At 38.8% G+C, this 24,628-nt stretch overlaps 1 protein-coding gene across 1 annotated transcript in view; it reads left to right on the top strand.

The window, feature by feature from the left end:
* Positions 1 to 24,628, top strand: part of LOC145983792 (uncharacterized) — a 595,938-nt gene that overhangs the window by 273,552 nt on the left and 297,758 nt on the right. Inside the window, exon 2 of the mRNA XM_083116839.1 lies at positions 13,710 to 13,817. Within this exon, the coding sequence (XP_082972965.1) occupies positions 13,710 to 13,817 (108 nt within the window). The remainder of the gene's footprint in view (positions 1 to 13,709; positions 13,818 to 24,628) is intronic.

Below are 24,628 nucleotides of genomic sequence, written 5' to 3' on the forward strand. Positions count from 1 at the left end.
TTTCAGTTGCAACTTCTACAACCGCCGTAGAGTTAGGTAACACACATAACACCTTGCAGAGAAGCAAGTATTTAAGGATCTAGGTGTCCCAATTTTATTGACGGTGACTGTACATGGTTTTCATATTGCACTTTAGAAAGTAATGCTGGCTCAACAAATTTGAAGTGATATTCATGGGGACCCATTTCGTCGATGGAGTTTGAACCGTTGTCCCTCCAGGACTGGAATATTCTTGCGATGCCTTTTGAACGCAACTGCGTTTGATACTTCTGATCTACTTTGATACTGGGTCATTTTCCAAAGGGAGCATTTCTAAAATTTCCCTAGCCCTTTCCTTTGGTACTCTTCAATGCATTTTGAAAATTCTTTCCCCGAGGGTAAAAAAAATAACAGAAGCGTAATATTGGCCTCTCGTCCTGTGCTGTTCTCCAGTGAATCAAAGCCATCTCGAACGGCATGTTGGTCAATAACATTAAGAGGAAGAAATCCCAAACAGTGGACACAAGAGTGTAAGTATGTGTTTGTGGATGCTTTGTTCTCTAGAATTTGCATTCAAATAGAAATTCAATGGGAGTTGTGTTTACGACAAAGAGTTTGCTATGCGTGAAACCTTAGAACAACTTGTTATTCTCTCTTTTGTCATCTTGTTTTCTTAACGTTGTAGTCTCGGTTTTTCTGTAGTCGAATAACAACATTGAAAATAAATATACGACGAACTTGCATGTCATTTCTGAAAAGAAATTCTCCGAAATTCACACTTCAAACTTTGGTTGAGCCCAATGTTTAAAAATACAGTAGAACTTTCACTAATTTTACTAATTTTCTTTTCCGTTAAGAGTTACTCTTCCCGCAACTTTTTTTGTTTATAATTTTTAAAAAAGTTTAATACTGGTAACGAAACCTCCACAGGAAATAGACAAGGAAAGTTAATTTAATTTTTGAACAATGAAATATGGTACTAGGATGAACAGTTAACACCACAATTATTCTGGTTTGTTAATAAATTGCTAACTAACTAACTAACTAACTAACTCCCTAGCCTTCTTAAGCCCGAAGGTTCATGGCTAAAGCAACACAGGCCTTCCATCTTTCCCTATCTTGAGCAAGTTCTATATACTCTTTTCCATCCCTACCGATTTCCCTTAGGTCCATCTCAACGTTGTCAATTGCTAAACACTATTTATTAAACATGAGAGTCACACGACTTCGTGTAAACTTACCCGAAATTATTCTTCAGCTATTGCAGTTAATTAACTCACATTCTCCCTCATGGCGGAAAAAGTCGTCCTTATATCCTGGTTGAGGTTTAAACCAGCTCTGCTTTACAAGCAGCAAGTCCCATTTAAAGACAAGAGAAATTGAAATACAAATTATTTATCTTCAGAACTTCGGACACACAATTATATTGCAATCAAGGGGTCCTGCGTTCGATTACCCTGTGCACGTACAGTGAACTTGATCGACTTTGTGATAGAGAGAATCTTTGCACACAGTGGTGTTTCCTTTTTTAATGGATGTGTGTTTTTTTTTAATTTATATGAAAAACCAATGTCAGTTTAACTTGAGAGGGATGCAGACTGGAAAGAGCTGGACATAGCTGAATTTGGGGCATAAATTTCTACAATTTTCAAGTCAATACGATTTATACACGAAATTCATTTGATGAACTGGAAAATTTCCGATTTGATGCACCTTTAGTAATTTTGAGGCATTAAAACTTGGCGTAGTGCTAAAAGGTACTAACTGCCTTTCTCATTCTTGCATTTAAACTGCTTATTAGAATACTGGACGGGAAAGAATGTGACACACTTTAATAAACCCTACTCACTACTGTTATGGCACTTATGGCAGAAGGAACGCAATTTATAAAGTTATTTAAAAATTAATAAAGTGGTCCCGGGTTAGAATCTCGACTTGGACTTTTCTTTGGGAGTATCTGTTCATCATATCATCACTGAGTCGCGATTAGAAAAAAGGGGAAGAAAAGCGACGCTAAATAACAAATCATGTAAACCAATTGAATGGAGATTCTTACTAGAAATATCCAAATCTGAATATAAATTTTCCGTTTCTACATATTCCATGATTTCGTTCATGAGACTAGCTAGCCATCATGTAGTCATAAGTAGCATTTGAAGCAGAACGTCGTTCTTAATGGGTTAAAGTCGGTCCCTGTGGCGGAGTGGTTAGCACATCGCGCTACGACGCCAGGGGTCCCGGGTTCGAATCCTGGCCTGGCCATGGATATTTGTGCGTGTCCATTCATCAATTTTATCATATCATCACTCACCCCCATCTTCGCAAATTGGCCAAAAGCGGCACAAAAAGCGAAGTAAAATAAAGCAAATCAAATCAAAATCAAATTAATGGGTTAAAAAGCACCTAATTGTTGCTGCTTATAAAGACAAACTAAAAAATTATTGGAACGTTTATATATCTAGCCAACCTTAATCGGAGATTACAATTTAAAATTTGACAGATATTTTAATTATGAAGCAACTTACATAGTTTGATCGAAGTTGGAGCTTTTCGTTACACGTTTTCACTATTCCTTTGCGTTAACTTAGGTCTCTGCGGGATTCGGTCGCTTTAATAAAGGAGGCTGAAATTTAGACCAACTTACATGCTCTACTGATGTGGTATCCAGCAAAGTGTTTCAAGGACTCGAGTAAGAGAAAGAAGAACGGAAAAATCTAAACGTGCAAGCGAACCGCAAGTATGTCCCAACAGCGAGAAGAAGGAATTTACCTCAACGTTCTCTGTAACTTGATCTCGGAGTCGTCGTATCTGAAATAAGAAGTTAGGAGCGTGAAATGTATTCGCTTGTAGTGTGCTTCTCAAACAAAGTTGAAAAAGGTGTCTTTTAAATAAAGGTCTACAGATATTTTTTTATATGCAGGACGATTGGATGCAGGCCATATAAATTATACTTCCACTAAAGATAAGCCGTCAAAGTAAAAAGGATGCATGCCACTTTAAAAAAAAATAAGAAGAAAAAAACAAACATGGCGGACCGGGCGTGGGTGATTCTGACCCACAGAAATTTTTAATCTCAAAGTATTGGTATCATCAAAACATGAATATACACTCCCCGATGGCATAAGGGCGTACAGTCAACGGCAAATATAATGGTAGGCAAATTGTCCACAGCTATTTTCATTACTACTTTATTCTACATCCTGTGTTGTTTTAAGAAATAAAACTATGTTGGTTCGAAGCAGGCATTCTTCTCTGCATATTGACGTCATTATTTCAATTCATGGTCATCACATTGTGTAATACAGACCGAATGAAAATGGTAGTGGACAATTCGCCTACTGTTTCTTTCGCCGTTGGGTGTACGTACCATCGCCTTGTAATTATGAAGTGCGTGTTCGAATTCCACCTAAAACTGTAGGTCCATTTCCGATTAGCCTACCTGAGCATATAGTGAACTTCAAACAAAATTTTTGCCTGTGTGTTTAAAAATATTTTCGTTTCCACGTATCCAGGTCTCTGATGTAGAATGCATAATGCCCTAAATTAGTAATATACCACTTAAAGGTTCATCTCTGTAGAGATGGTGTAAATATATACAAAGCAAATAAAAATCTGTCTCCAAAATCGTAAGGATTTAGAAAAGTAATCATTTTACACTCGTATGAACAATCTCTCAAACACTACAGCCGGGCACAGGACCTAGCCGATGGCGTAGTGGTAATATCGATGCCTTGTAATCAAGGGTTTCCGGATTCGAAACCAATTGGAGCACATACTGGTCATGATCCCACTTTAAATTGAAGGTCCACTCCCGATTAGCTTACCGTTAGTGTTGCCCACGGGACGAGACGGGACAGGCTTTTAAAAATTCGAGACGAGACGAGATTGACCATGTGTCATAAGACAAACGAATATTTTCGAGACGAGACAGCATTCCCACGAGACTCCACGAGACGAGACAGGCCAAAGTCTCGTCTCGTGGGCAACACTACTTACCGTGCATAACCTGGACTTAAAACTGAAACAAACTAACAAACCTACAGCCGGGATCCCACGGGTACTTGCCTGTATTACTCGACCGACAAGAATATTAAACTGGGTCTCGGGTTCGAATTCCGGTTTGGGTATGGATATTTGAGAGTGTCCATTCATCATTGAATGATTGATTGATTGATTGATTTGTTGTTTTAAGTCCACTTTATGTACAGTAAGGCTAATCGGGAATGGACCTACAGTTTAGAGTGGGATCCGAACCACTTGTGCCTCCACCGGGTATCAAACCCGGGACCCCTTGATTACAAGGCGAAGACGCTACCACTGCGCCATCGAGGAGGCTGCCCATTCATTAATTTTATCATATCATTACTCATCCTCATCTCCGTAAAATAGCCAAATGTGGCACAAAACCAACTGGCCATGAAATAAAACCCTCTCTCTCTCCCCATGCAATCGATAAAGCACTGGATCATCGATGGTTTAGCTTATAATGAATTAGTTGACTAATAGTTCTCACAAGAACAAACACACAACTGATGCGATCGGGAGTTTCACTCACGTGGGAGCCAGTCTTTTCCTTTAATTTGCATTACATTAGTGTTGATTTCAAAATGCAGGAGACATTTCGAGGTCTCACGCTTGTGCGTAATGATCTTTCATAATTTTCCCACATCGAAAATTATTAATTAAATTCAGTAGACCCTGTCATGGGAATCTCTGGAGAGAGCGAACTAAAACATGTCTCTGCGCAAATAGTGACTCGAGAGAACTCGACCGATTAACGCGTGAGAGAGGAAGTGAGTTCAGCTACTAGCCCTTTGCAGCAGCGCGCACTGCTTTGCTCCGTCGACTCGCTTTCTCCCCTTCTCTTCCGTTATGCGCGGCCTTGCTCCACAGAATCCAGAGACAGAGTGTAGTAGTTGAGTTTTCAGTTGCAGTTTAGAATGGTAGTTCAGTGCAGGCCTGCATACACGTACTCTTGCAATTTATTGCCTCATCTTCTTTAAACAGCTTCTCTCTACCCACACGCACTCAAAACTCCCCTAAAACCTGTAAAGGTTTTCACAAATACTTGATTTCTGGTATTTTTTGTGCTAAGTTTACCAAAACACCATGGGTTGCCAGAAGGGTGCGGGTCCGTCGACCCCCCCCCCCCCGGAAAATTGACTTTGTTCATTTCAAGTTACAAATTAGCAGAAAGTTCTTAAACTTTATTTGTGTTATTAACAATAAAAAATATGTAGTTAGTATGCGAATAGAATAAGCAAAGTAAAAAATGCACAAGATTGAAAATATTGAGTGAATCATACGGGAAGCAGGTTATATTTTCATATTCTGCCATTTAATCCAAAGAACAGATGTTTTCACAGTTTTCAAAATTTCAGAAATTATAGTTTTCGGTGAAGTGTTGAAAAAAACAGAAAACGTTGTGCTGGATAGTCACTCGTCTGGTGGATCGAGTAGCAAAATGTCACCATTAAATATTAAATTTCTAATAACATTTGCTTATTTTTATTAGTCCACAATATTTATTATTACATAATAACTTGTATAACCATGGAAATACTTATTTTTGTTGTTATTATTGTTTCTACTGTTCAACTTGGGCCTCCCCAATGGCGCAGTGGTAGCGTTGTCGCCTTGTAATCAAGGTGTCCCGGGTTCGATGCCCGGTGGAGGCACATAGTGGTTTCGATCCCACTTTAAACTGTAGGTCCAGTCCAGCCTTACTGTGCATAAAGTGGACTTAAAACGCCAACTCAATGAATCAATGTTATTCAACTTTTATCAATGGCCTGACTCCCCCCCCCCCCCCCCCCCCCGGTCTCACTCTTCCAAATTTCTTCCGATGCCCATGCCCACCCCACTAATATCAACCTCACACTGCCCAAAACCAAAACTGAAAATTCTGCACAAATGCCCGTCGCTACCTCGTACTACGGCCTCAGCCGAAGTCGCGAGGGTGAGTAAGGGCGAAGGGTTATTAATGCATAGAAGACACCCCCCAGTGGTGCCATGCCACATTGTTACACGATATTCAGCAGTGTCGGTGTAACGCAGGAGAAGGAAGATCGGCCTCGGAATTAGAAATCGTTCGTCCCCATCCGTCGCGGAGGAATGTTAATCTTGCAAAGGGGAGATCAGATTCGTGAAATTTGGATTGCTCCGTTGACTGCAATATAATTGCAGAGCTTCTGTTGGTCGGCGACTCAATGTTACGAGAGTTGCTTCGCCTTGGGAAGTTTTCAGCCATGTGGTTATTTCATTTATATGGGAAATATACGACACGCTAGTTTCCACCAATTATTGCTGGACTCATTTCGTTCTCATGCAAGCTCTCATTGGACAGTGTTTCCTTGGCTACTTTCATTGTGCACAGAATATTGCAGAACAGCTCGACTGGAGCAACGACAAGATAAAACAAACCAATCATGTCATCTGTTTACTTGAAGAACGAACCCCTTTTGGTTAATATTAACTGCACCTTTTCCGTAGTTCTTTACACTTTGAGATAGAGTGGGATAATTTTGTTCAGTTTTCTTTAAAGTCCAGTTTATGCCCTAATAAACTGGACTTAAACTGGGTAGGATTCGGGACTCGACCTACAGTTTAAAGTGGGATATAATCCACTATATACCTCCACAGGGTATCGAACCCGGGACCCTTTGATATCAAGGTAGCGACGATACAACTACGCCCTTCGGGGGAAGCCCCCTTGAGTGGAATAATGAATTCGCATTAATTTACCAATATAGATTAATAGGCTGTTCGACGCCTATTTTCCTATTAATAAAATTGTTTTACTATTAACTTTTTTGCATTTTTCAAATAAGGTTCCTGAATTATGTTAAAGCGGATAATAAAAGCAGACTTAATTAATGTTACTCTTTTATTCATAAACTTATATCGCTCATCTAATATGAAATAATCAAAATATTAAAATATACAGAAGTACATGTATACGGATGTAGAACATGACCCCTTACTGGAAAAGAGAAACACAATTATTAAGGGTATTTGAAAACTCGTATAGTTAGAATAATTAAATCAAGGTAACCGTGGTGGGCAGCCTAAGTTGTACGAATGGGAGAATAAATAAAAGCTTATATAATCTTCGTAGGATACCCAGACACACTTACAGAATGTCGAGACGTAGATGGGATGGCAAGGTTAAGATGGACTTCAAGGAAATTGACGATGGTCAAAGTTAGGATGATATTGCTTAGAATGGGGACAGATAGGAAGGCGTGGCAATATTTAGGTTTTATTAACGTGTAGCATTTACTTGCCTCAAATTGAAATAACATAAATTTGATCCGTTTGATCGGAAGAATTCACAAATTACTCGAACAAAAAAAAAAAAAAAAACAGGATTACTTGACACATGTAAATTGTTAGATTTTTAAATGTCCCTTTGTGTAACTATGGATGTGATAACATTAACCTTGTTCCCAAGCAAGGTTTTCGTGGAAACATTAGTGTTAAACTTTGGTGGAGTTTGAGAATTACAATTGATTCCCAACGTGTGTGCACAAGCTAGATTTAACTTGGCCTTTCCGGTGGAGAGACATGTTTGAACTGTAGGGTCAGTCCCAATTAGCTTATCTGAGCATAAAGTGAACTTATAACTTCAACTTTCTCTTTCTGTGAACACTGCTTAATTCATAGAGCGTGGGAGAAGATGTTGGAGAATTTCTATCCTGTACAGAATCTCTCAAGATATAAAATATTTAGAAGATAAATTTTTCATCAATTCCAGATGTACAAAATATTATTTTAGAGGCTCAGCTGGCAAACTTGCTCAGAATCGCTGAACAGCCTGAAGGGGGTGTATCGATCATGGTAAATATTTGTATTCCAACGACTAGTGTCATCCGAGAGAGAACTTTCGAGAACACTGCTTCTGTCTGTGATCCTAGGAAGTATCTAGGAAGAGCAAGATAAATAAAGATTACATATTCTTTGTCAGAAATCCCACAATCAATAATTGAAACTATGCAGGCATTATTATTTGGTTATATTAGCGTTTTAGAAGGATAACTCAACGGGAATAAGGCATTGTTGTAACGTCTTTGATATATTGAAAATTTTTATTTGCTATGACAGGAATCTCTTAGATATCAACCTTACTTTTGAAACAATGCAATCGCGTGTGACTATTAAATCATTCCTGAATTATTTTAACTCCCTACTATGCGGTTCTACTATGATATATTTACTTGGTCTGCTGTCACAACACCAACACATTACTGGTCGCATAAACAATGGTTAATGAACAATACGTGTGTTTGTAAACTGAATAACATTCGGGACTTCCCTCTTTAACTGTGTCAAAAGAACTCATGGCCTAACATTTAAAAAATGAACATCCGTCTTCAAACAAACGAAAGACAGATTGATGAAAACATCGATTAAATTTGAAATGCGCTATTCATATAAGTATGCGATTTGGTATTGCAATCTTATACTCCAACTCTCTCGTCTGAGCAAGCTTCTTGATTGCCATGAAACAAACCATTTGGGCATACACCATAAGCCTCAAGTAGTGGAAAGTGGAATCTATTAAGGAGTATTTAATTAAGGCTTCTCATATTTTTTACTTCATCCTGAAAATTTGGCAATGTTATCGGTAGCACATTCTGGTCTTGATCCTACAAGCTCTAAAGGATCTACATGGAAATTAGGTATCTTGGCTTCGTGGTAAAAGAAATCACCAGTTGTGAGATCGAGCAGCTACTAGCATAAGTGAATTAATGCCAGTATTTTTTATAAGATCTATCGTATATTTTCCTCCTCCCATCCATCAGGTAGCCAGGAACACACTTTCTGTCGTCTTTACAGCCTTGTACATCACATGCAAGTAGCGATAACACAATCAAAATGAAGTTTCAGTCGGCGTTCTGCCACGCTTTGTGTGCGTGTGCTGAGCCGGTGCTAATCTTGGAAAGAGCTTTCAGGAGTTTACGGTGGTGATTTTTCACTTTTGTAGGTCATACCCACATTTGGGTAAAAAATTAAGTGTTGGGTTTCCCTGTTGGCGTGCGCTGCGAGGACATCCTTAGTCACAAACAAATCTTTCTGGGTTATGTTCCGCATTTTACGTTTGCATAGATTGGCATGCGAGACTTCCATGGGTGGCACCTAGCTGCAATTTACAACCGCACGTTTGCTTCCTGCAGATCTCGTCTCTTCACAGGTCGTAATTCCATTGCCATCTTCGTCTTGGCGCGTACTTCGACGTCTCGACTCAACACCCGAGCTGAACGAAAATATCTGCAATATCCATTTGGCGGTTTTCCCAGAACTCAATCCGTAAATCTGGTTTGGATGAAAGAATGATAAGGAGGCTTGGTATATCACCATGTCAGTAATTCCGTCATTGACAGCGCCGTTTTCGACCCGCAATGGAGATACTCGTGGAGCTGGCTCAACCGCAAACCAGATTAAGAGGGAGGAAACGTTATAAATATTTTATCGGATGTCCTTCGTGAAGTGGGAGTTAATCTATCTAGAGAGCTCCCTGAGCAGTCGTTCTCCTGGTTTGTTGACTGAAGTGCACTGCCTGAAATGTGCTTTTTTCGTGAAAAATATCCTTGAAAATAAGATCTCCAAATATGATTAACACCTTCATTTGCTCCTAAGCTGGAAAAAGCGATTGTTTGTTAATATTTATGAGGGTAGCGCGCCTTTCCTTCGACAACTCTGTCGGATGTCTTGCACTGCAATGCACGGAGTGGTATTTCGGATTTAGTGAGGGTGTGACAAGTAGAACTCTTTCCAAGTAACAGTTGATAGATAAAATATCAAAGCAGAACTCCAAAGTACCGCCGGAGGGTGTTTGCGGCAACTAATGGAACAGTGAAAATGGTGACTCTTTGTTTCACAGAGCTCTGCTACTTTGTTGTCTTTGTTGTCTTTCTCTATGTGTGTGAGCATCCGGAAAAATACCAACCTCGCTTTCCCCCCCTCCCCCCAGTTACTTGCTTCTCATTTGCTCTGCTCGTGAAAAGTTTGAACTGCACTCTTTGTAACAATTAAACATACGAAGCGCAGACCCAACGTAATTGATCCACGAGGAAAGGAAGAGGGCAGTGAATCCTGAGTGTATGGAAAAACTCGAAGCCAGCATCCGTGGTTTCATATAATTAACAAGAGCTTTGAAGTGTTGTTAGTACTTGAACGAACTTCCTTGATGATGTTATTAAATTTCTGCAACAGAAAGGAACACTTTTGGGTAGTTGCATCTTGTCTTGTTTATTCCACGTCTAACTATAATGTTGTTTCCTGTCGATGTCCAGACATGTTCTGTCCCTACACTTACTTCATTCTAGGATAGTTACACATATATACACGTTTCATCATGATATTCCATCGACGTACTACGATTATTATGATTTCATTTGGTGGTAAAAATTCAATAATTCAATTCTGCTTAACTCGAAGGGTGTATGTAATATTGTAATTGATTGTGTTTCTACATCTGTTTAATTTGTCTTAAAGTGTAAAAATTTTTAATCGATATATTCTTATGTAATTTTGCAACGGGATGATTCCGTTTATTAATGTGTGTTTTTCATGGTAGATATGTAATTGCAAGCCATTATCATGAAATTAATGGATTACAGAACTTTTATTAGCTCCTTTGGGTATCCATTTTCTTAAATTGGAATTGGTGCTTGTTCTTTAAGCAAAATAGGTTGATAATATCATGATAGTTATATGTATTGCAATTTTTTCATATTCTTACTATATTCAATTATTCAATATTTTTTCTATCCTTGTTCAACTAAATGGTGACATATACCTATGCTCATGGTAATCTTATACTTGAATGTGATGATATGGTAGTATGCCTTTATACTCATTATCTAGGTGGGCAGGTCTAACCTTTTTACGTACAAACAATGCAAGGTTATCGGCAAATTGCAAACCACCAAATTATTCCGGTTTCCTCATTACTGTCACGTAATTTATCACTCAAAAGTATGGTTGCAAATCAAATCACGCGTACTCGTGCTATTTCACCATTCGACGCAATTTCAAAAGGGTCAAAATGGGTACTTGTCAAAACCACAGACGTTTCACTATAAAGTTCACTGCTCATACCTGTATAGTAATGTGATGTGTCCTAGGCATGAGACTTCCCAATTTTCCATGTAGCAGCGAACGTGGTCAAACGGCTTCCTTCGTGAAATGAAGTCCCAAATTACGTCTTCCCATCGTCATTTTGCCTGGCTTCTAACGGAAGGAAATCTTCTCAATTCTCCTTTGCTTTCTTCACCAAGCATCGTTTAATTTGGGTGGGCGAAGAAACCATTCCCGTTGATGCAGTACACCATCGCTGTTTTTGTGGAGTATTGTAGAAACGTAACACTTGCATGTCCTCCTGTAGTCAAAGTCTGAGTGGATAGTATTTTCCGTAATGTTCCTAGTCCAGTAGTGTACTTGTTGACTCCTGCGTGATCGAAGGCCGAGTGCGATTACCAGACTTTTCCATGTATTCCAGTGTGTTGGATTGTTTCATTCCCTGACAGTGGGGGCGATTAGGGAGGGGGCAGTTGCCCCCCACTTTTTGCCACTTTTGCCCCCGCACTATCCTTATCTACCAAGGGAAAGTAAACTGTCCTTGTCCCCCCTCCCTTTGGAACCCAATCACCGCCACTGTTTTCTGGTAATGAAGATATCAAGATGTTGATCCTTTCTATAGGTTGACAATTCCATTCAGCTTCTTTGCATAATATTAATAAATTAAAGTTTACAAACTTTCCACTCGCATATTATCCCACCTATTATCTACCCCTTGCCGTCCATCTCAAGGTTGAACATTTTCTACCTGATATGGGGTAAATGCACAGAGATTAAGTGCACTGTGGTGTGGTTCAGTGCTAGTGAATTATTAATACTGCCTCTTCACATGCTCTGTGAAAACTTCTTAAACAGATTGTGACAACTGACAATGCCTGTAAGCTCTGAATACTCAAATCCGGTATTAATAAAATAACGACAGCTCAGGTTTAAATTTTCGTGCATCTCCAGAAAGTCCTTCGGGCAAGTTGCAACAAGCCGACGGAATAATTTAACATTCTTACATTGTCGTATTCTAAGGTGAGGAGGGAATGTTCACATTTCCCTCTCTTCTTTAATTTATCATGGAAATGAACATAAATTATATGCGCCAAAAAGCGGTACTAGCGTTTGCGGCTTTCTGAAAAATTAAGAACCATGGCATAACACCTACGGTGCAAACTCGTTGATGGAAAGCATCTCTCACGTTGTTAGGAGCTCCTCTGCGCCAAGAGTTGACCCAATTGCATTAGGAATACAAACGCAAGACATTCCTTTATTAGCTGAAATGTAAATAGGTGAGACCTCGGGTACGAGGAAGGAACGGAACAACAGTTTTGCTTGAGTTGACGGAGAAGTTGAACGAAATTATGTTATTTAATATTGCTTTAATGAAATGTTGACGTACGTGAGAGCTCTTCATTTACGTCAAAGGGCAGAACAAAACTTAGACTTACAAGGAACAGTTTTCTTTTCTTGCCTGATTTCTGGTAAATACTTGTATTGGGAAATGTTTGCTTGACGTTACATTAATACTATTCGTTCACACCAGTAGCAGCTCTCTTCGTTATCATCATCATTTCGAGGTCCCACATTCCATACCCGATGGAGACTCATAGTGATTCGGATCTCCACTTTAAACTGTGGGTCCAGTCCGAATTAGCCTATTTGTGCATAAAGTGGACTTAAAACTCAAACTCGATTATTATCATTGGAATAAAGTGCCAAAATAATCCTCAAGGAATCTACAAAATATCACAAAATGTATGAGAACTTTTCGCATCCGCATTTTAGTATGTCTCTCTCTTAAGAAAACCCTAACACAGTTTTTCATATAGCGTTTTCCTCATATTCCCTAATGGATTTCACGTAAAAGCAAGAATACAGCACCAGGCATTTACAGAGTGATCGTATTTTTACTTATATAACAGCGTCGTGTGATTGCTGCTGCTTTTGTTGTGCTTTCTTGTTATAATTAAGAAACTGCTATTCAAAATTTAGCCCAAGGATAATATTTACATTGAAAATTTCAATTACAGTTCTAAACTGTAGATTAGCACTGCACGTACAAAAAAAAACGATTTTTGATCTTCAAATAACTTTAGTTTTTTTTTTAAAAAAAAAGTAGCTATTTCTTTTGAATCCGACATTCAAGCGCAGTTTAATTTAATTGTTCTAATTTAATGCGAATGTAGTGTCATCGATTTGTGTTTTATTTCTGTATTTTTAAGATCCCATGCAGTTTTACGTATAAGCAAAATAGTGGATTACATTGTTCGAATATTACCTATTATATGTCATAGCAAATCTTTTCCTTATTCTGAATCGCTTTTCTTTCACTTTTGACTAATCGTGAATCATTAATAAAAATGTTATCAATTGATCAATTGCGACTCCTCTTCATTTCGTCAGATAATTAAATTCTTGAGCACCAAGATATCTTGAAACTTGTGTGAAATGTGTTTTTAATACACACAATTTTCTTTTCTCGTGTATTATATTTGTAGATAAACAAAAATCGCGACGTTAAATAAATAACATACTATTAAGTTGAAACATAAATCATACAATTGTGATTTGTCATTGTTTAAATATATTATCAATTAGTTAGAATACAAGTTAAATTTATATTTAGAATTTAAGCTAAATTTAGATTTTTTCCTTTCCAGAAACGAGTTCTGAAGTATTGGCACCGAGTCTGCGGCTGTGTCGCACCTTCAGTATCAACATCATTGCACAAATTGGAATAAGCTTCTTGTTCTTTTGGAATTCTTCAGGTATGTGAGCATATTTCAATTTTAACGTTTTCAGTTTTATGGTGAAAGAATTTCCTTGCTTGAAACAGACATGAAACACTCAAGATTTTACCGATCGTGTAATGTGCCTAATGTGAATAGCCTAACTTTCTCAAACGTACCCACATTATGACACTTCAGTTTAGCGCGGAAATTAAACCAATGAAATGCCAAAATCTATTCCCGGAACTCTTTTAACTACAAGTCGATCTGGGAAGACATTTTGTATAAGTGTCTAGATATTGTAATGATCGAATTGATCATTACTGATATTTTGCTATTATGTTATTGAATTGCTGACCAGCTACAAAGTGTAGGGTTAATTAATATGTTTTCTTACGTGTATTTTTATATGTTATTACATGTATGTATATGTGCTTGTTTGATTATGATTTTGCTGGACATTAGATTCCCTCTATGCTTAACTACCCCGTTGCAGTGATATATTTTAAAAATACCGTTGCCATGGAAATGTTTAGTGCTACGGGGTGAAAGCCCACGGACTCCCACCCCGACTATAAAAATGCCAGTTGGACTTAACAAAAAAACAGTTATTTCCCACCTTCACGACGACGAGGAACCTTTCCTCTAGTTTAGTCCACTTATGGTGGCTAGACTGATGATAAAGAAAAATGTAGCATTTGGTGTAAGCCAACCCCTGTTTGATTTCCCCAAGTCCCCTTTAGAAGAGATTTGCATACTCAGATATTTCCGAATAAAATAATAATGCCCAGAAGTTAAAAAGAAAAGAAGGAAAAAGCGTAAGGAAACGCATTGAAATGATCGGAATATCATTAAGTCGAGGGTAGGCCCGTAGAGATAGTTTTGCTAATTCTGCGGTAAAGGAAGTGCCAATCGTGTAAGCCATAGGTGTTCAATTTGTTGATTTAGAGTTTTGTTGATTGACTCGAAGTAATGCAGCTGTGCAAGGAAGCAACTTGTAATTAATGTAAATAGAAGCAGTATACAATAAACCCTATATAATCCTACAGATGTAATGCTTTAATTTGAAGGTAAACTCCATGAACAAAAGGTACTGCAAAATTAACAGTAGTTTATTCACGTTCTGTACATGTGTAACGTGCGTAGTAACTGAAATATACATTTTATGTGTAACCCCTCTTCGTACTTCCCGGCGTTGCTACAATCTACTCGCGAGACACCCAGGGAGAGGTGTTGAAGGCGAGAGATAGAAAGGATTAAAGAAAGGAAGTAATCCAGGATCGGATATAAAGAAGGGAAACGGGGGCCGCTACCACAATACTGTATACATAATGTGTGTGTTTGGAAATAACTAGTTAGAAGTAACACGTAACGAGTAGCCAAGTAACGGTTTCCTTCAAGAAAGAAACAAATGTTTAATATTCATGTATACATTTGTTGCGAGCGAATATTTTTGGTCACGTAATTATTTTTTCAAGTATAGAGGATTGAATTTTCTTATATCTATATTGTTATAGATAAGAGATTTATTCTAAGAATTAATTAAAATTGGTGTTAATTGTAAATGGCCATTCGTGCAAACCTTGTAGTTTACATATGCAACATGTTCCTACGAGTTATACAAGTACATGGCTCTAAATTATGTATCAGTGAAATTAATTTCAGTAAGACCGGACTAATGGGGGGGGATAAGTTGACCGGTTTAACGAAAGTCTGGATTAACTGAAATAACCTAAAAGAACAGTAGAAAGTGCATTAATACTCCCGTTTATAGCAACAAAACACGTTTATTATGGTGTATTTAAATGTCATAGGCCTAAATACCCTATACAGTACAGTACAAAGTCTGCGGGAAACAGAATTTCATCAATGGTTGACTGCCTTTTCTTTGGGAAGTTCTCTTGTTGACTATAGTCACATTTAAAACCTTGCATTCTGCTTTTTTTTTCTCCTTTTGCCTGTCCGAATTAAGCGAAGTCCGGCTTATCGGGGTCCGGATTAACGAGGTTTTACTGTACTAACTTTTCTAATATAGTAACTGTAACTCAGTTCCGATAAAAATTACTTTCCAAAGACAAATTTTACACATATAATAAAATATGGGATACGTGTGTGGGTGTTGTACAAGTGGAATACTGTAGTTCACATTTAAAATCACACAAAAGTTAGGATACAATCTGCAGGGAATAAATTGAAACACATTGTGTTCAGCATCCATCAAGTATGACAGGAAAGAAAAAGTATGCTACGTTAGATTAGTGTCCGATATTCATTACTTGTGCACTAAGTACATTACAAAACAAAGGCAAGAAATTTAAAACTCGGTCTATTGCTGTTAATAACGTGGAAATTTAATTTCTGCTATCGAACGTCAATTGCCGCTTCAGTAGTTCCACCAGTTTCATGTAATTAAAATGCCGAAACGAATGACAGAATTCCAGAACCAATAATAATTGAACGGAATTAACTCTTAGACAGACATTAGCCTTCAACGGCTGTTTGCGCTACGACAGGGTTTGGTTTTAAAGGGGTACAAATCAGGAAATGTCTATTTCCAAATAAACAATGCTTCATCAACCCCAATCGTGATTAACCTACAGTCTGTTTCAGGAGTCTGTGAAGCAACGCCACGAGTAACGGTAGAGATGGTGAGAAAGCGAGTGGGCGAGGCGAAGCTATAAGCGGTGCTGAAAACTGTCAGTAGCTGATGTCTCGTTGTCTCCTCCATGTACCCGTTCGCACGCTTTCATTGGTCGAATCCTCGAGTCACTACTCTTTTTCTGGAATCTGTGGAGCAAGGCCGCGCATTGCGTTAGAGAAGGGAGAAAGCTACTGGGCGAAAGCTAGTGGGCGGAGCAAAGCATAACTGCAGCCGTGTTTTCGCCTCCATGTAACAGTTTCCCTCCCGCGCGTTCATTGGTCGAACCCTCTCATGTCACTACATTCGCAGAGGACTCGTTTTCTTTCGCTTCCTCCATAGACTCCTGGGACAGAGTATATTTGAACATACGTAAATTGGGCTTACGATAAATTGCTGCATGTTACATCGTGGCATAAAAACATATAGGAGATCTGATGACATTTTTCACCTTCATCATTGTGGAGGTGGTGAATACTAAGCTCTGAACTTCATAACCCCCATTTCCCAAAAAATCGTCCCAACAACTTATTCAAAAGAGGCTGAATGAACCATAGAGCTTCTTATGGATCGGCATCAATAAAACAATTCTGCCCTATATCTCCCGCTAGTGGAATCGAGCCAGAGTAAGTATCTGATGTTGCATTTTAATTTTAAATAAGAAATGAGAAAGTTCAATTTCTTTATTTTTGCTCTATTTTGAGCATGTTCATATTTAAATTTGAGCAGCCTAGTTCACCAAAATGGAAACTTGAGCAAAATAATACATTTTAAGCGAATAAGTATTTTCATACGCTGTCATCTTTTCTTCAATGTTGCTGCTTTTGATTCAGAAACGGAACGCTTCAAAAAATATATGTGTGATAGAAGTGAGATGCGGTCATATGGCAACGAGTCGCAAGAGTGAAACGAAATTCGAGAAGGATAGAAGAGTGCTCGTGGAAGATGCCTGGAGACGGGATAATATTGAAATGGTTATCTGAAGCATTGGACTGTATAAAGCAATATCGCACGGGATAGAAAACCTCCTTTTCAAGCGAGCTGTTGTCGGTAGCGAAGAGAAAGATTGCCGAATGATCAATATATATGCAGAAAATTTAGATTTGTACTGAAGAGTGAATCGCTCTGTTCAAGTAGACTTAATCGTCAAAATCAATATTCAAAAGCAATTTGAATATCAGATTTACGTTTTGCCAATATCCGCAACCCTCATGTATCCCCTCGTTCCATAAAGTCTAATTTCGGGATTTTGTAAAAAAGAGAAAAAGTGGCTGGTTGTAAACGGATTAACTGAGGCTGAGTGGCCATGAAGACATCCTCGCACTGTTTAGTGAATTTGAAACGCCAGTAAGCTTTTGGCAAAATATATCGCAGTTGGTGTAAACAGTAAGGCGTCTGGTTTCCGTACGGAGAGCTTGGGTTCGATCTCCACGTGGTCCGGATTAGTGTTTCTCTGTTGTTTATATACTACTACTTGAATTTTTGAATTTGAATTAAAAAATTTTGTGTGCGTCAGCACTGAGGCTATTTTGCACCCGTCACACTATACGGGGTCCAGCCCCTTGTCATAACAAAAATAAAAGCGTGTCTCAAAACTAAAATTTCCTTACCTTGGTTAAAAGCTGAAGCTAAAAAGGGCGCTCAGCATAAATTAGGACAAAACACAGGACGACACAGAATTATACTGGGCATGGGGCCAGTCGCCAGAGCCTCATTAGTCTGCAGTCCAGGGTGTACTACGTGGAAGTGAGGTTGACTATTGGGTGCACTACGTGGAAGGAGCACCCCTTACACCCCATATACTACTATTGGAGAGGCTATATGTATGCTGTTTTTATTACACCACCTTTGTCAATGTCTGATAAATATGCAAATCTATGGAGTGTTCGGGAAAAGACACAAGTGACAAAATGCAATTTTCTGTTTTGCTTTCATTTAAGTCGCATTTTGGTCGCACTGATTCAAAGAAAATATTGTCAGTATAATTGTATATTGGGCATGTGTATAGATTATAAACAGTGATGATGTAACATGTATATCATATAAGTAATGTTTACTATTAAAAAAATAAACATAAATAACTGTCTGCTGTAAAATTGAATTTTTTGAGTTAACTGCTTTTTCCCGAACAGCCTAGGAATATCTAGAATACGAGAAATATTTCTTGGCGTGGAACAGGGAATATATTTTTTCTTTAAACCTTAACGAAATCGAAACACTTTAACCGAAATTTCGAGCGAGGAGGCAGTGTTTGTGGTCTTTGTTAAAAATACCATACCGTCAGATTTGTCATAATAATAATGAGCGGAGTTCGAACCCTCAATCTCTTTAATTCGACCTAACGTGTCTGCACATGGACAAAAACTCCGAGCCATGGTTATATTTAAGGGGGTCCAAAATCCCTCCCATCCCTTCAGTAAACAAATTGCATCAATTACATAATAAAAAAGAGAACCAAGAATTGGAACAAGTTTTTAGAATGGTTTGGTAATTTATTTAGAACTTAACAGGAGGCTTACAATTTAGCATATTCCTTTTTAGTTCTGGCATGTATCCGTAATCTGTACATATTTATTTTATTTGTACCTTGTGTTGTATACAACAATTCATGTCATTAAAATTCTCGATATTTTTAATAAATTATTGTAGAGGAGGTAAATTATGTTACAGGTGAAGTAACGTATTTTTTCGTAAATGAACCCAAGCACATGGATATTATGCTCATTTGCTACTATATTCGCAAAAAGTCTGACAGTATTCAAATATTGAATGTGCATATAATATTTACATGAAAATATAATGAATGCACTACTATTTACGTGCAAATCGTTTAGAGGATTTTCCGAAGTCTCATTAACGGGTTCTTGGAAGCGATCGGGGTCAATATTCACTATGACCGAGAGCGATAATGTGCAGAGCCCCTATTTCCACCTGTGCTGGTCTAGGACATTTTGGTGTCGGACATGTTGGTTCGGACATTTTGGTGTCTGGATATTTGTGTGCTAAACATTTTATGTGTCTGGTATTCACTTTCACTTTTCAACATTGACCATAAATACTGAATCTAAGTTACTTCCTCATCACATAACAAATGGCTACAGTGAACAGTTTGCATGTTCCCATATCTTGCATGACTTTCCTTGAATCATGTGGGTGTCGGATTTGTCCAGTAAATCCTGCATTCTCTTAACAGAATTGTCCTCGTCGTTATTTACATGAAAACTGTCAGTGATATCTGGTTGCAAAGACACACTACTACTGCGTAGAACGTAAGCAAACAGTTCCACAGAACTACATTCCAAATGAGTCCTAATCAACTTAGAATTTTCTAATCCTGGATTTAGGTCGCCACTTTATTGCAACTATCCTCGGTGTGGGCACTTTGTTGCAATAATTATTTTGATATTAAATAAAAGGGAATTTACTTGAGATGGCGCTGTATAAATAAAATTAACATAGTAACCAGTAACAAGACAAAAGAACATCAATATTCAATAAAGTTTTTACAACAGAATTTTTTTTTCCTTCTCTCGGGTTATGCCAAAGAGAAAAAACAGTGTTAGTAAAAACATATCTTCCAATTAAAGGACTGTTTCACTTTACACAAAGACACACGTTGCTTGCACCAAATAGGCCTGGCACCAAATTGTCCTGGTACCAATATGCCCAGGCACCAAAGTGTGTGGCACCAAAATTATCTAGCACCAAAATATCCGCACCGAGATATCGATCACCAAAATGTCTGTCTCCCGCCTTTAACGTTTATTTTTTGTTTGTTTAATTTGTCACATGTGAAATAATTTAAAAAATGTTATAACCTTTCATCACTCATCCTCCTCCTATTACTCCAATACATACCATTTACAACAGTGTAACGTAAGTAAGAAAGAAGAAAAGTCAACTGTAAGAATAGTAAATTTTACTATTTGGTAAATATTTCATTTTAATGTATTCAAGTTAGCGAAACTTGGAACACCTCCTGTTCTTGATTTATACATGCAGCCGTCCTCCGAACATGCCATGGACTCCAGCATTGTTATTTTTTTCTCTCTCTTCGCGGTAAAGATTTTCCTCCCCGAGCGCGAGAAAAAGTAAAGCGTCGCTAACAGAAGGAGTTTAGAGCAGGTGACATTTCGGCGACTGCGTAAGCGACTGCAACGACCAGCTCGCAGTGCAGTAATACCACAGGGGCTGCGGCGGGGTGTAAGTAAGCATGTTCGCCGAATTCACATCATATACAGCTTAATTCAGCCTCTGTCCAGCTGTCACCCTCCAAGCGGTGGCTATGGAACACAAACCCGTGGCGACGAATGAGTAATTGTCACAGCGTTGCCACCTCGCAGCAAGAAGGGGTTTGAGATTTACTTCTGGCTCCATATCTTTGAGTTACGTTCCAAATGGCTCAAGCTTATATATCAGCAGCCCCTTTCCTGCACACTGGTTTTTGATTGATTGATTGATGGAATTGTTGTTTTAAGTCCACTTTATGCACAGTAAGGCTAATCGGGACTGGACCTACAGTCTAAAGTGGGATCCGAACCACCGTGCAATGTACCTCTACCGGGTATCGAACCCGGGACTCCTTGATTACAAGGCAGCAGCGCTACCACTGCGCCATCGGGGAGGCCCCCTGCACACTGATAAATGACTTTCTCCTCTTCAGGAGATTGCGTATACTATCTCTCATGAGCCAATTGCCATCCGCCGTGGCGGAGTGATCAACACGGGCCACAGGTTCGAATCCTGTCATGGGCATGGGTGTTCTTTGTGTTTATCCCTTTATCAATTTCATCATGTCATCACTCTTCCTCATCTTCGCGAATAGCCATAAGTGGCAAAAAAGTGAAGTAAAATAAACCAAATCAACCAATTATTCATGAGCCAATTAGAATAGAATAGAATGGTCTTTATTTAAGCGGGCGTGTTTTGGCCTCATGGGCCGCTCTTCCAACGAACTTTTGTCAGAGATACAATAAATCAATAAAAAACAAAGAAAGAGAAAGAAACGAATATAATGATCATGATAATAAAATAAAGATTATACAATGATAAAATAATACATTGAATTGATTAGTATGTATACTATGGAGTAAAGATAAGTAATAAGTCATTAATAGTGCATTGTGGAGGGGGGGATGATAGGTAAACGTTTTATGATGTGTAAGTGCAGGTGCAATTGTGTAATATCAGTTAATTATCCTGCGTAACTAATCCTTTGATTTGATGTTACAGGTTTCTTGCAAGTTGTTCTGATACCTACGAGTGTCTACCTCTTTCACAGTCACGAAGGCTTCTGGAAAGCGCATATTGAAAGCAATGCTCGAAGTGGAATTTCCTAGCTGGGGGGTCTGATTGATCGAATTTGAGCATAGGAAGGGGGATGCTTTTATGAAAGATAATGCAATTGTTGGGGGATGCTTATTGAAATTTTCCTAGCTGGGGGTGTGCTTTATGCAAATTTTCTAATCTTCTCTTACTCGCTTTCCCCCATCTTCGAGCACTATTGAAAGCCAATTGAATCGTTACGTTAACGCAGATTCACCTTTCTTTAACACAGTACATACACGGAATATTGTCCCTTGTCTACGGATTTGCTTCAATTCCTGAACCTGGCATCGAAAAGACATAGCCATTAAATGTCGAGGTGGACAATATGAGTACAATTTCTAATTTGCAGAATGCCTACCTAGCTCCCACACTGGAGACTCGGGTTCGATAACCTGATCGTTTACAGGGTTCCCTTATTACGCAATTTTGTCAACACCGCATCTCGTGTCCTATCTACACTTACAGACTCCCTATCAGCGCCGTTTACTGAATGATTTCAGGTATCTTTACAAAATTGTCAATGGCAAAATCCGTTTGAATACGTTCCTCTAGGAATTCGAGTGCCTATGCGAACAACACGCAACACAAATCTAGTTTACACAAAAAAGCCTAGACTGGAAATTAAAAAAAGATCGCTCTTCCACAGACTTCCCACTCAATACAATGACCTCCCATCAAGTGCTGATGTATTTTCCACAGAGTACTCCTTTCGGTCTACCATCAGAACATATGTTGCTAAATAATATTTAATTGTGCCACCTTGTGTAATTTTATTATTTTTATTTTTGTTCTTTTTATTCTTGATGATTTCAGTGTAAAATGGCTATGTGCTGTATCTGAAAATTTCCCAATAAATAAGTAAATCACCCAACGTCTAATCAATGTGAAATCATCGCAGCTGTAGCTGGAGTTCCATGCCCCAGGCGGAAATGGAATTTTGTGGCTCTTGCACTAGATTCCCCCCGCTTAGGGCAAATGCAACTCCCCATCACCGTATTATCAATTTTGTCTCCATTGAGTGTCCACCTCTGCAGCAAAATTCCTTTTTGCAACAGCTCGCTGAGATCAACAGCCTGCCGAGGGGCATTGCATTGAGTGACCCGTGGTCAGCGTGTCGAGTCCCATCGGCGCTGTTTTCTGATTTCGAGACCGGAGTCCACTACCATTGCATTCAAGTAGCTCCCCAAAGGTGCTCGCTATGTTGGGTAAACGCCGAAATATTGGAACTCCCACAGGAGATCGAACCTGGGACCGTTCGCACCAAAAGCAAGGGTGCTAACCTTGTAAAACTACGCTACGTAAAGTAAGCAAAAACATCAAATTGGGTCATTAACAACAAGCCCTAAGGGCTTAAGGGATAGCAAAATTCCTGCCGTCATGTAATTGCATGAACCGCACCTAAATGGCAAACATAATGAGTATTTGTCAGTAAGTAGTGCATTTTTTGCATAAGAAAGAGTGACTGCCACACCTCGTATGACTTTCACTGGAATCTTCAAAATGACTTGTAGCATTTCCCTTTAGATGTTGGTGTCATTAGTTTTACAAGACCACTTATAGACCATTCTCCTCAAGCCTAAAACTCGTTTCACATTATAAACCAAATTTTATACCCCGTACATCAAATGGAATTATCTTAATGGTCTTTTTATAACGTCTGAGCAGAGAGCTGTAGTTAAACGGTTAACCTCCGCGTTCAATTCCCTGTGGGGCACATTTCCGGTAGCAGCTCCAGAAAAAAGGGGGTGGGGAACAGAGGGGCGAAATATTTTGTGGAAGGGTAATCGTATTAGTATAGATATAAAAGCGGCATGTAAAATGTATTTGGGGCAAAACTTAACTACCAAGTTGTTCTAGGTAGTTAACTACCACGTTTTTCTTATTTGTAGCAGGGGCTGTAAGGTGTAAGAAAGATTTAAGTTTACTCTATGCTAAGCTTATCAAACTAAAATGAGCAACAATGGATCACGAATGAAAACAAAGAGTATCATCGTGGTTTTGATTTTATTAATTTTGATTTTGCCATTTTGCGTCACTTTGGCTAATCGCAACAATGATTGATTGATTTGCTTTATTTTACTTCCCTTCTTGTGCCACTTTTGGCTAATTTGCGAAGATGGTGATGAGTGATGATATGATGAAGTTGATGAATGGACACTCACAAACATCCATGCCCAGTCCAGGAGTCGAAACGATAATGATGAGTGATGATATGATGAAAGGGGCACTCACAAAGAACACCAATGCCCATGCCGAGAATCGAACCCGTAGCGCACTGTGCTAACCATTTCGCCACGGAGGTCCGGTAATTTGCAGAATGGTACTCGGTCGGTTTTCATTCAAGGAACATACACAGAACAACACAAAATACTACAGGCAATTATCTTTACCGTGGGGTCAGACGCCAGAACCTCCTTAGCTTGCAAGATTCACTTTCTAGAGTGAACCACGTGGAAGGGAGGTCAACATACGAATGCGAGGTCTCTTCGATCTCTGTTGGAATCACATTACATATTGGTTTGGATCACACTTTAAATTGCATTTCCATTCCCGATTAGCTTAACTGAGCATAATATGAACTTGAACAAACTGATAACTTTCGCATATGAGTAAAATATGAACTAAACTCCGTTACGCAATAGCCTATTTTATAGCCAGGGCCTGCCAAGCAGTTTTATATTGGTTGGTGCTAATCCCATCGCCGCTGTTTTCTGGCTTCCCAGATCCTGACTTTCTATTACACCCTGTCCCGGGAATCTCTGGAGCACGCGCACGAAAACAAGTCTCAGCGCAAGTAGTGACTCGAGAGGGCTCTACCAATAGATGCGTGAGGGGAGGTGAGTACATGGAGGGGAGCGGCTGCAGCCACCAGCCCACTCGATTT

Source organism: Lepisma saccharinum, chromosome 2 (genome assembly GCF_977018435.1).
Source record: "Lepisma saccharinum chromosome 2, izLepSacc3.1, whole genome shotgun sequence".
Taxonomy (NCBI): Eukaryota; Metazoa; Arthropoda; class Insecta; order Zygentoma; family Lepismatidae; genus Lepisma; species Lepisma saccharinum.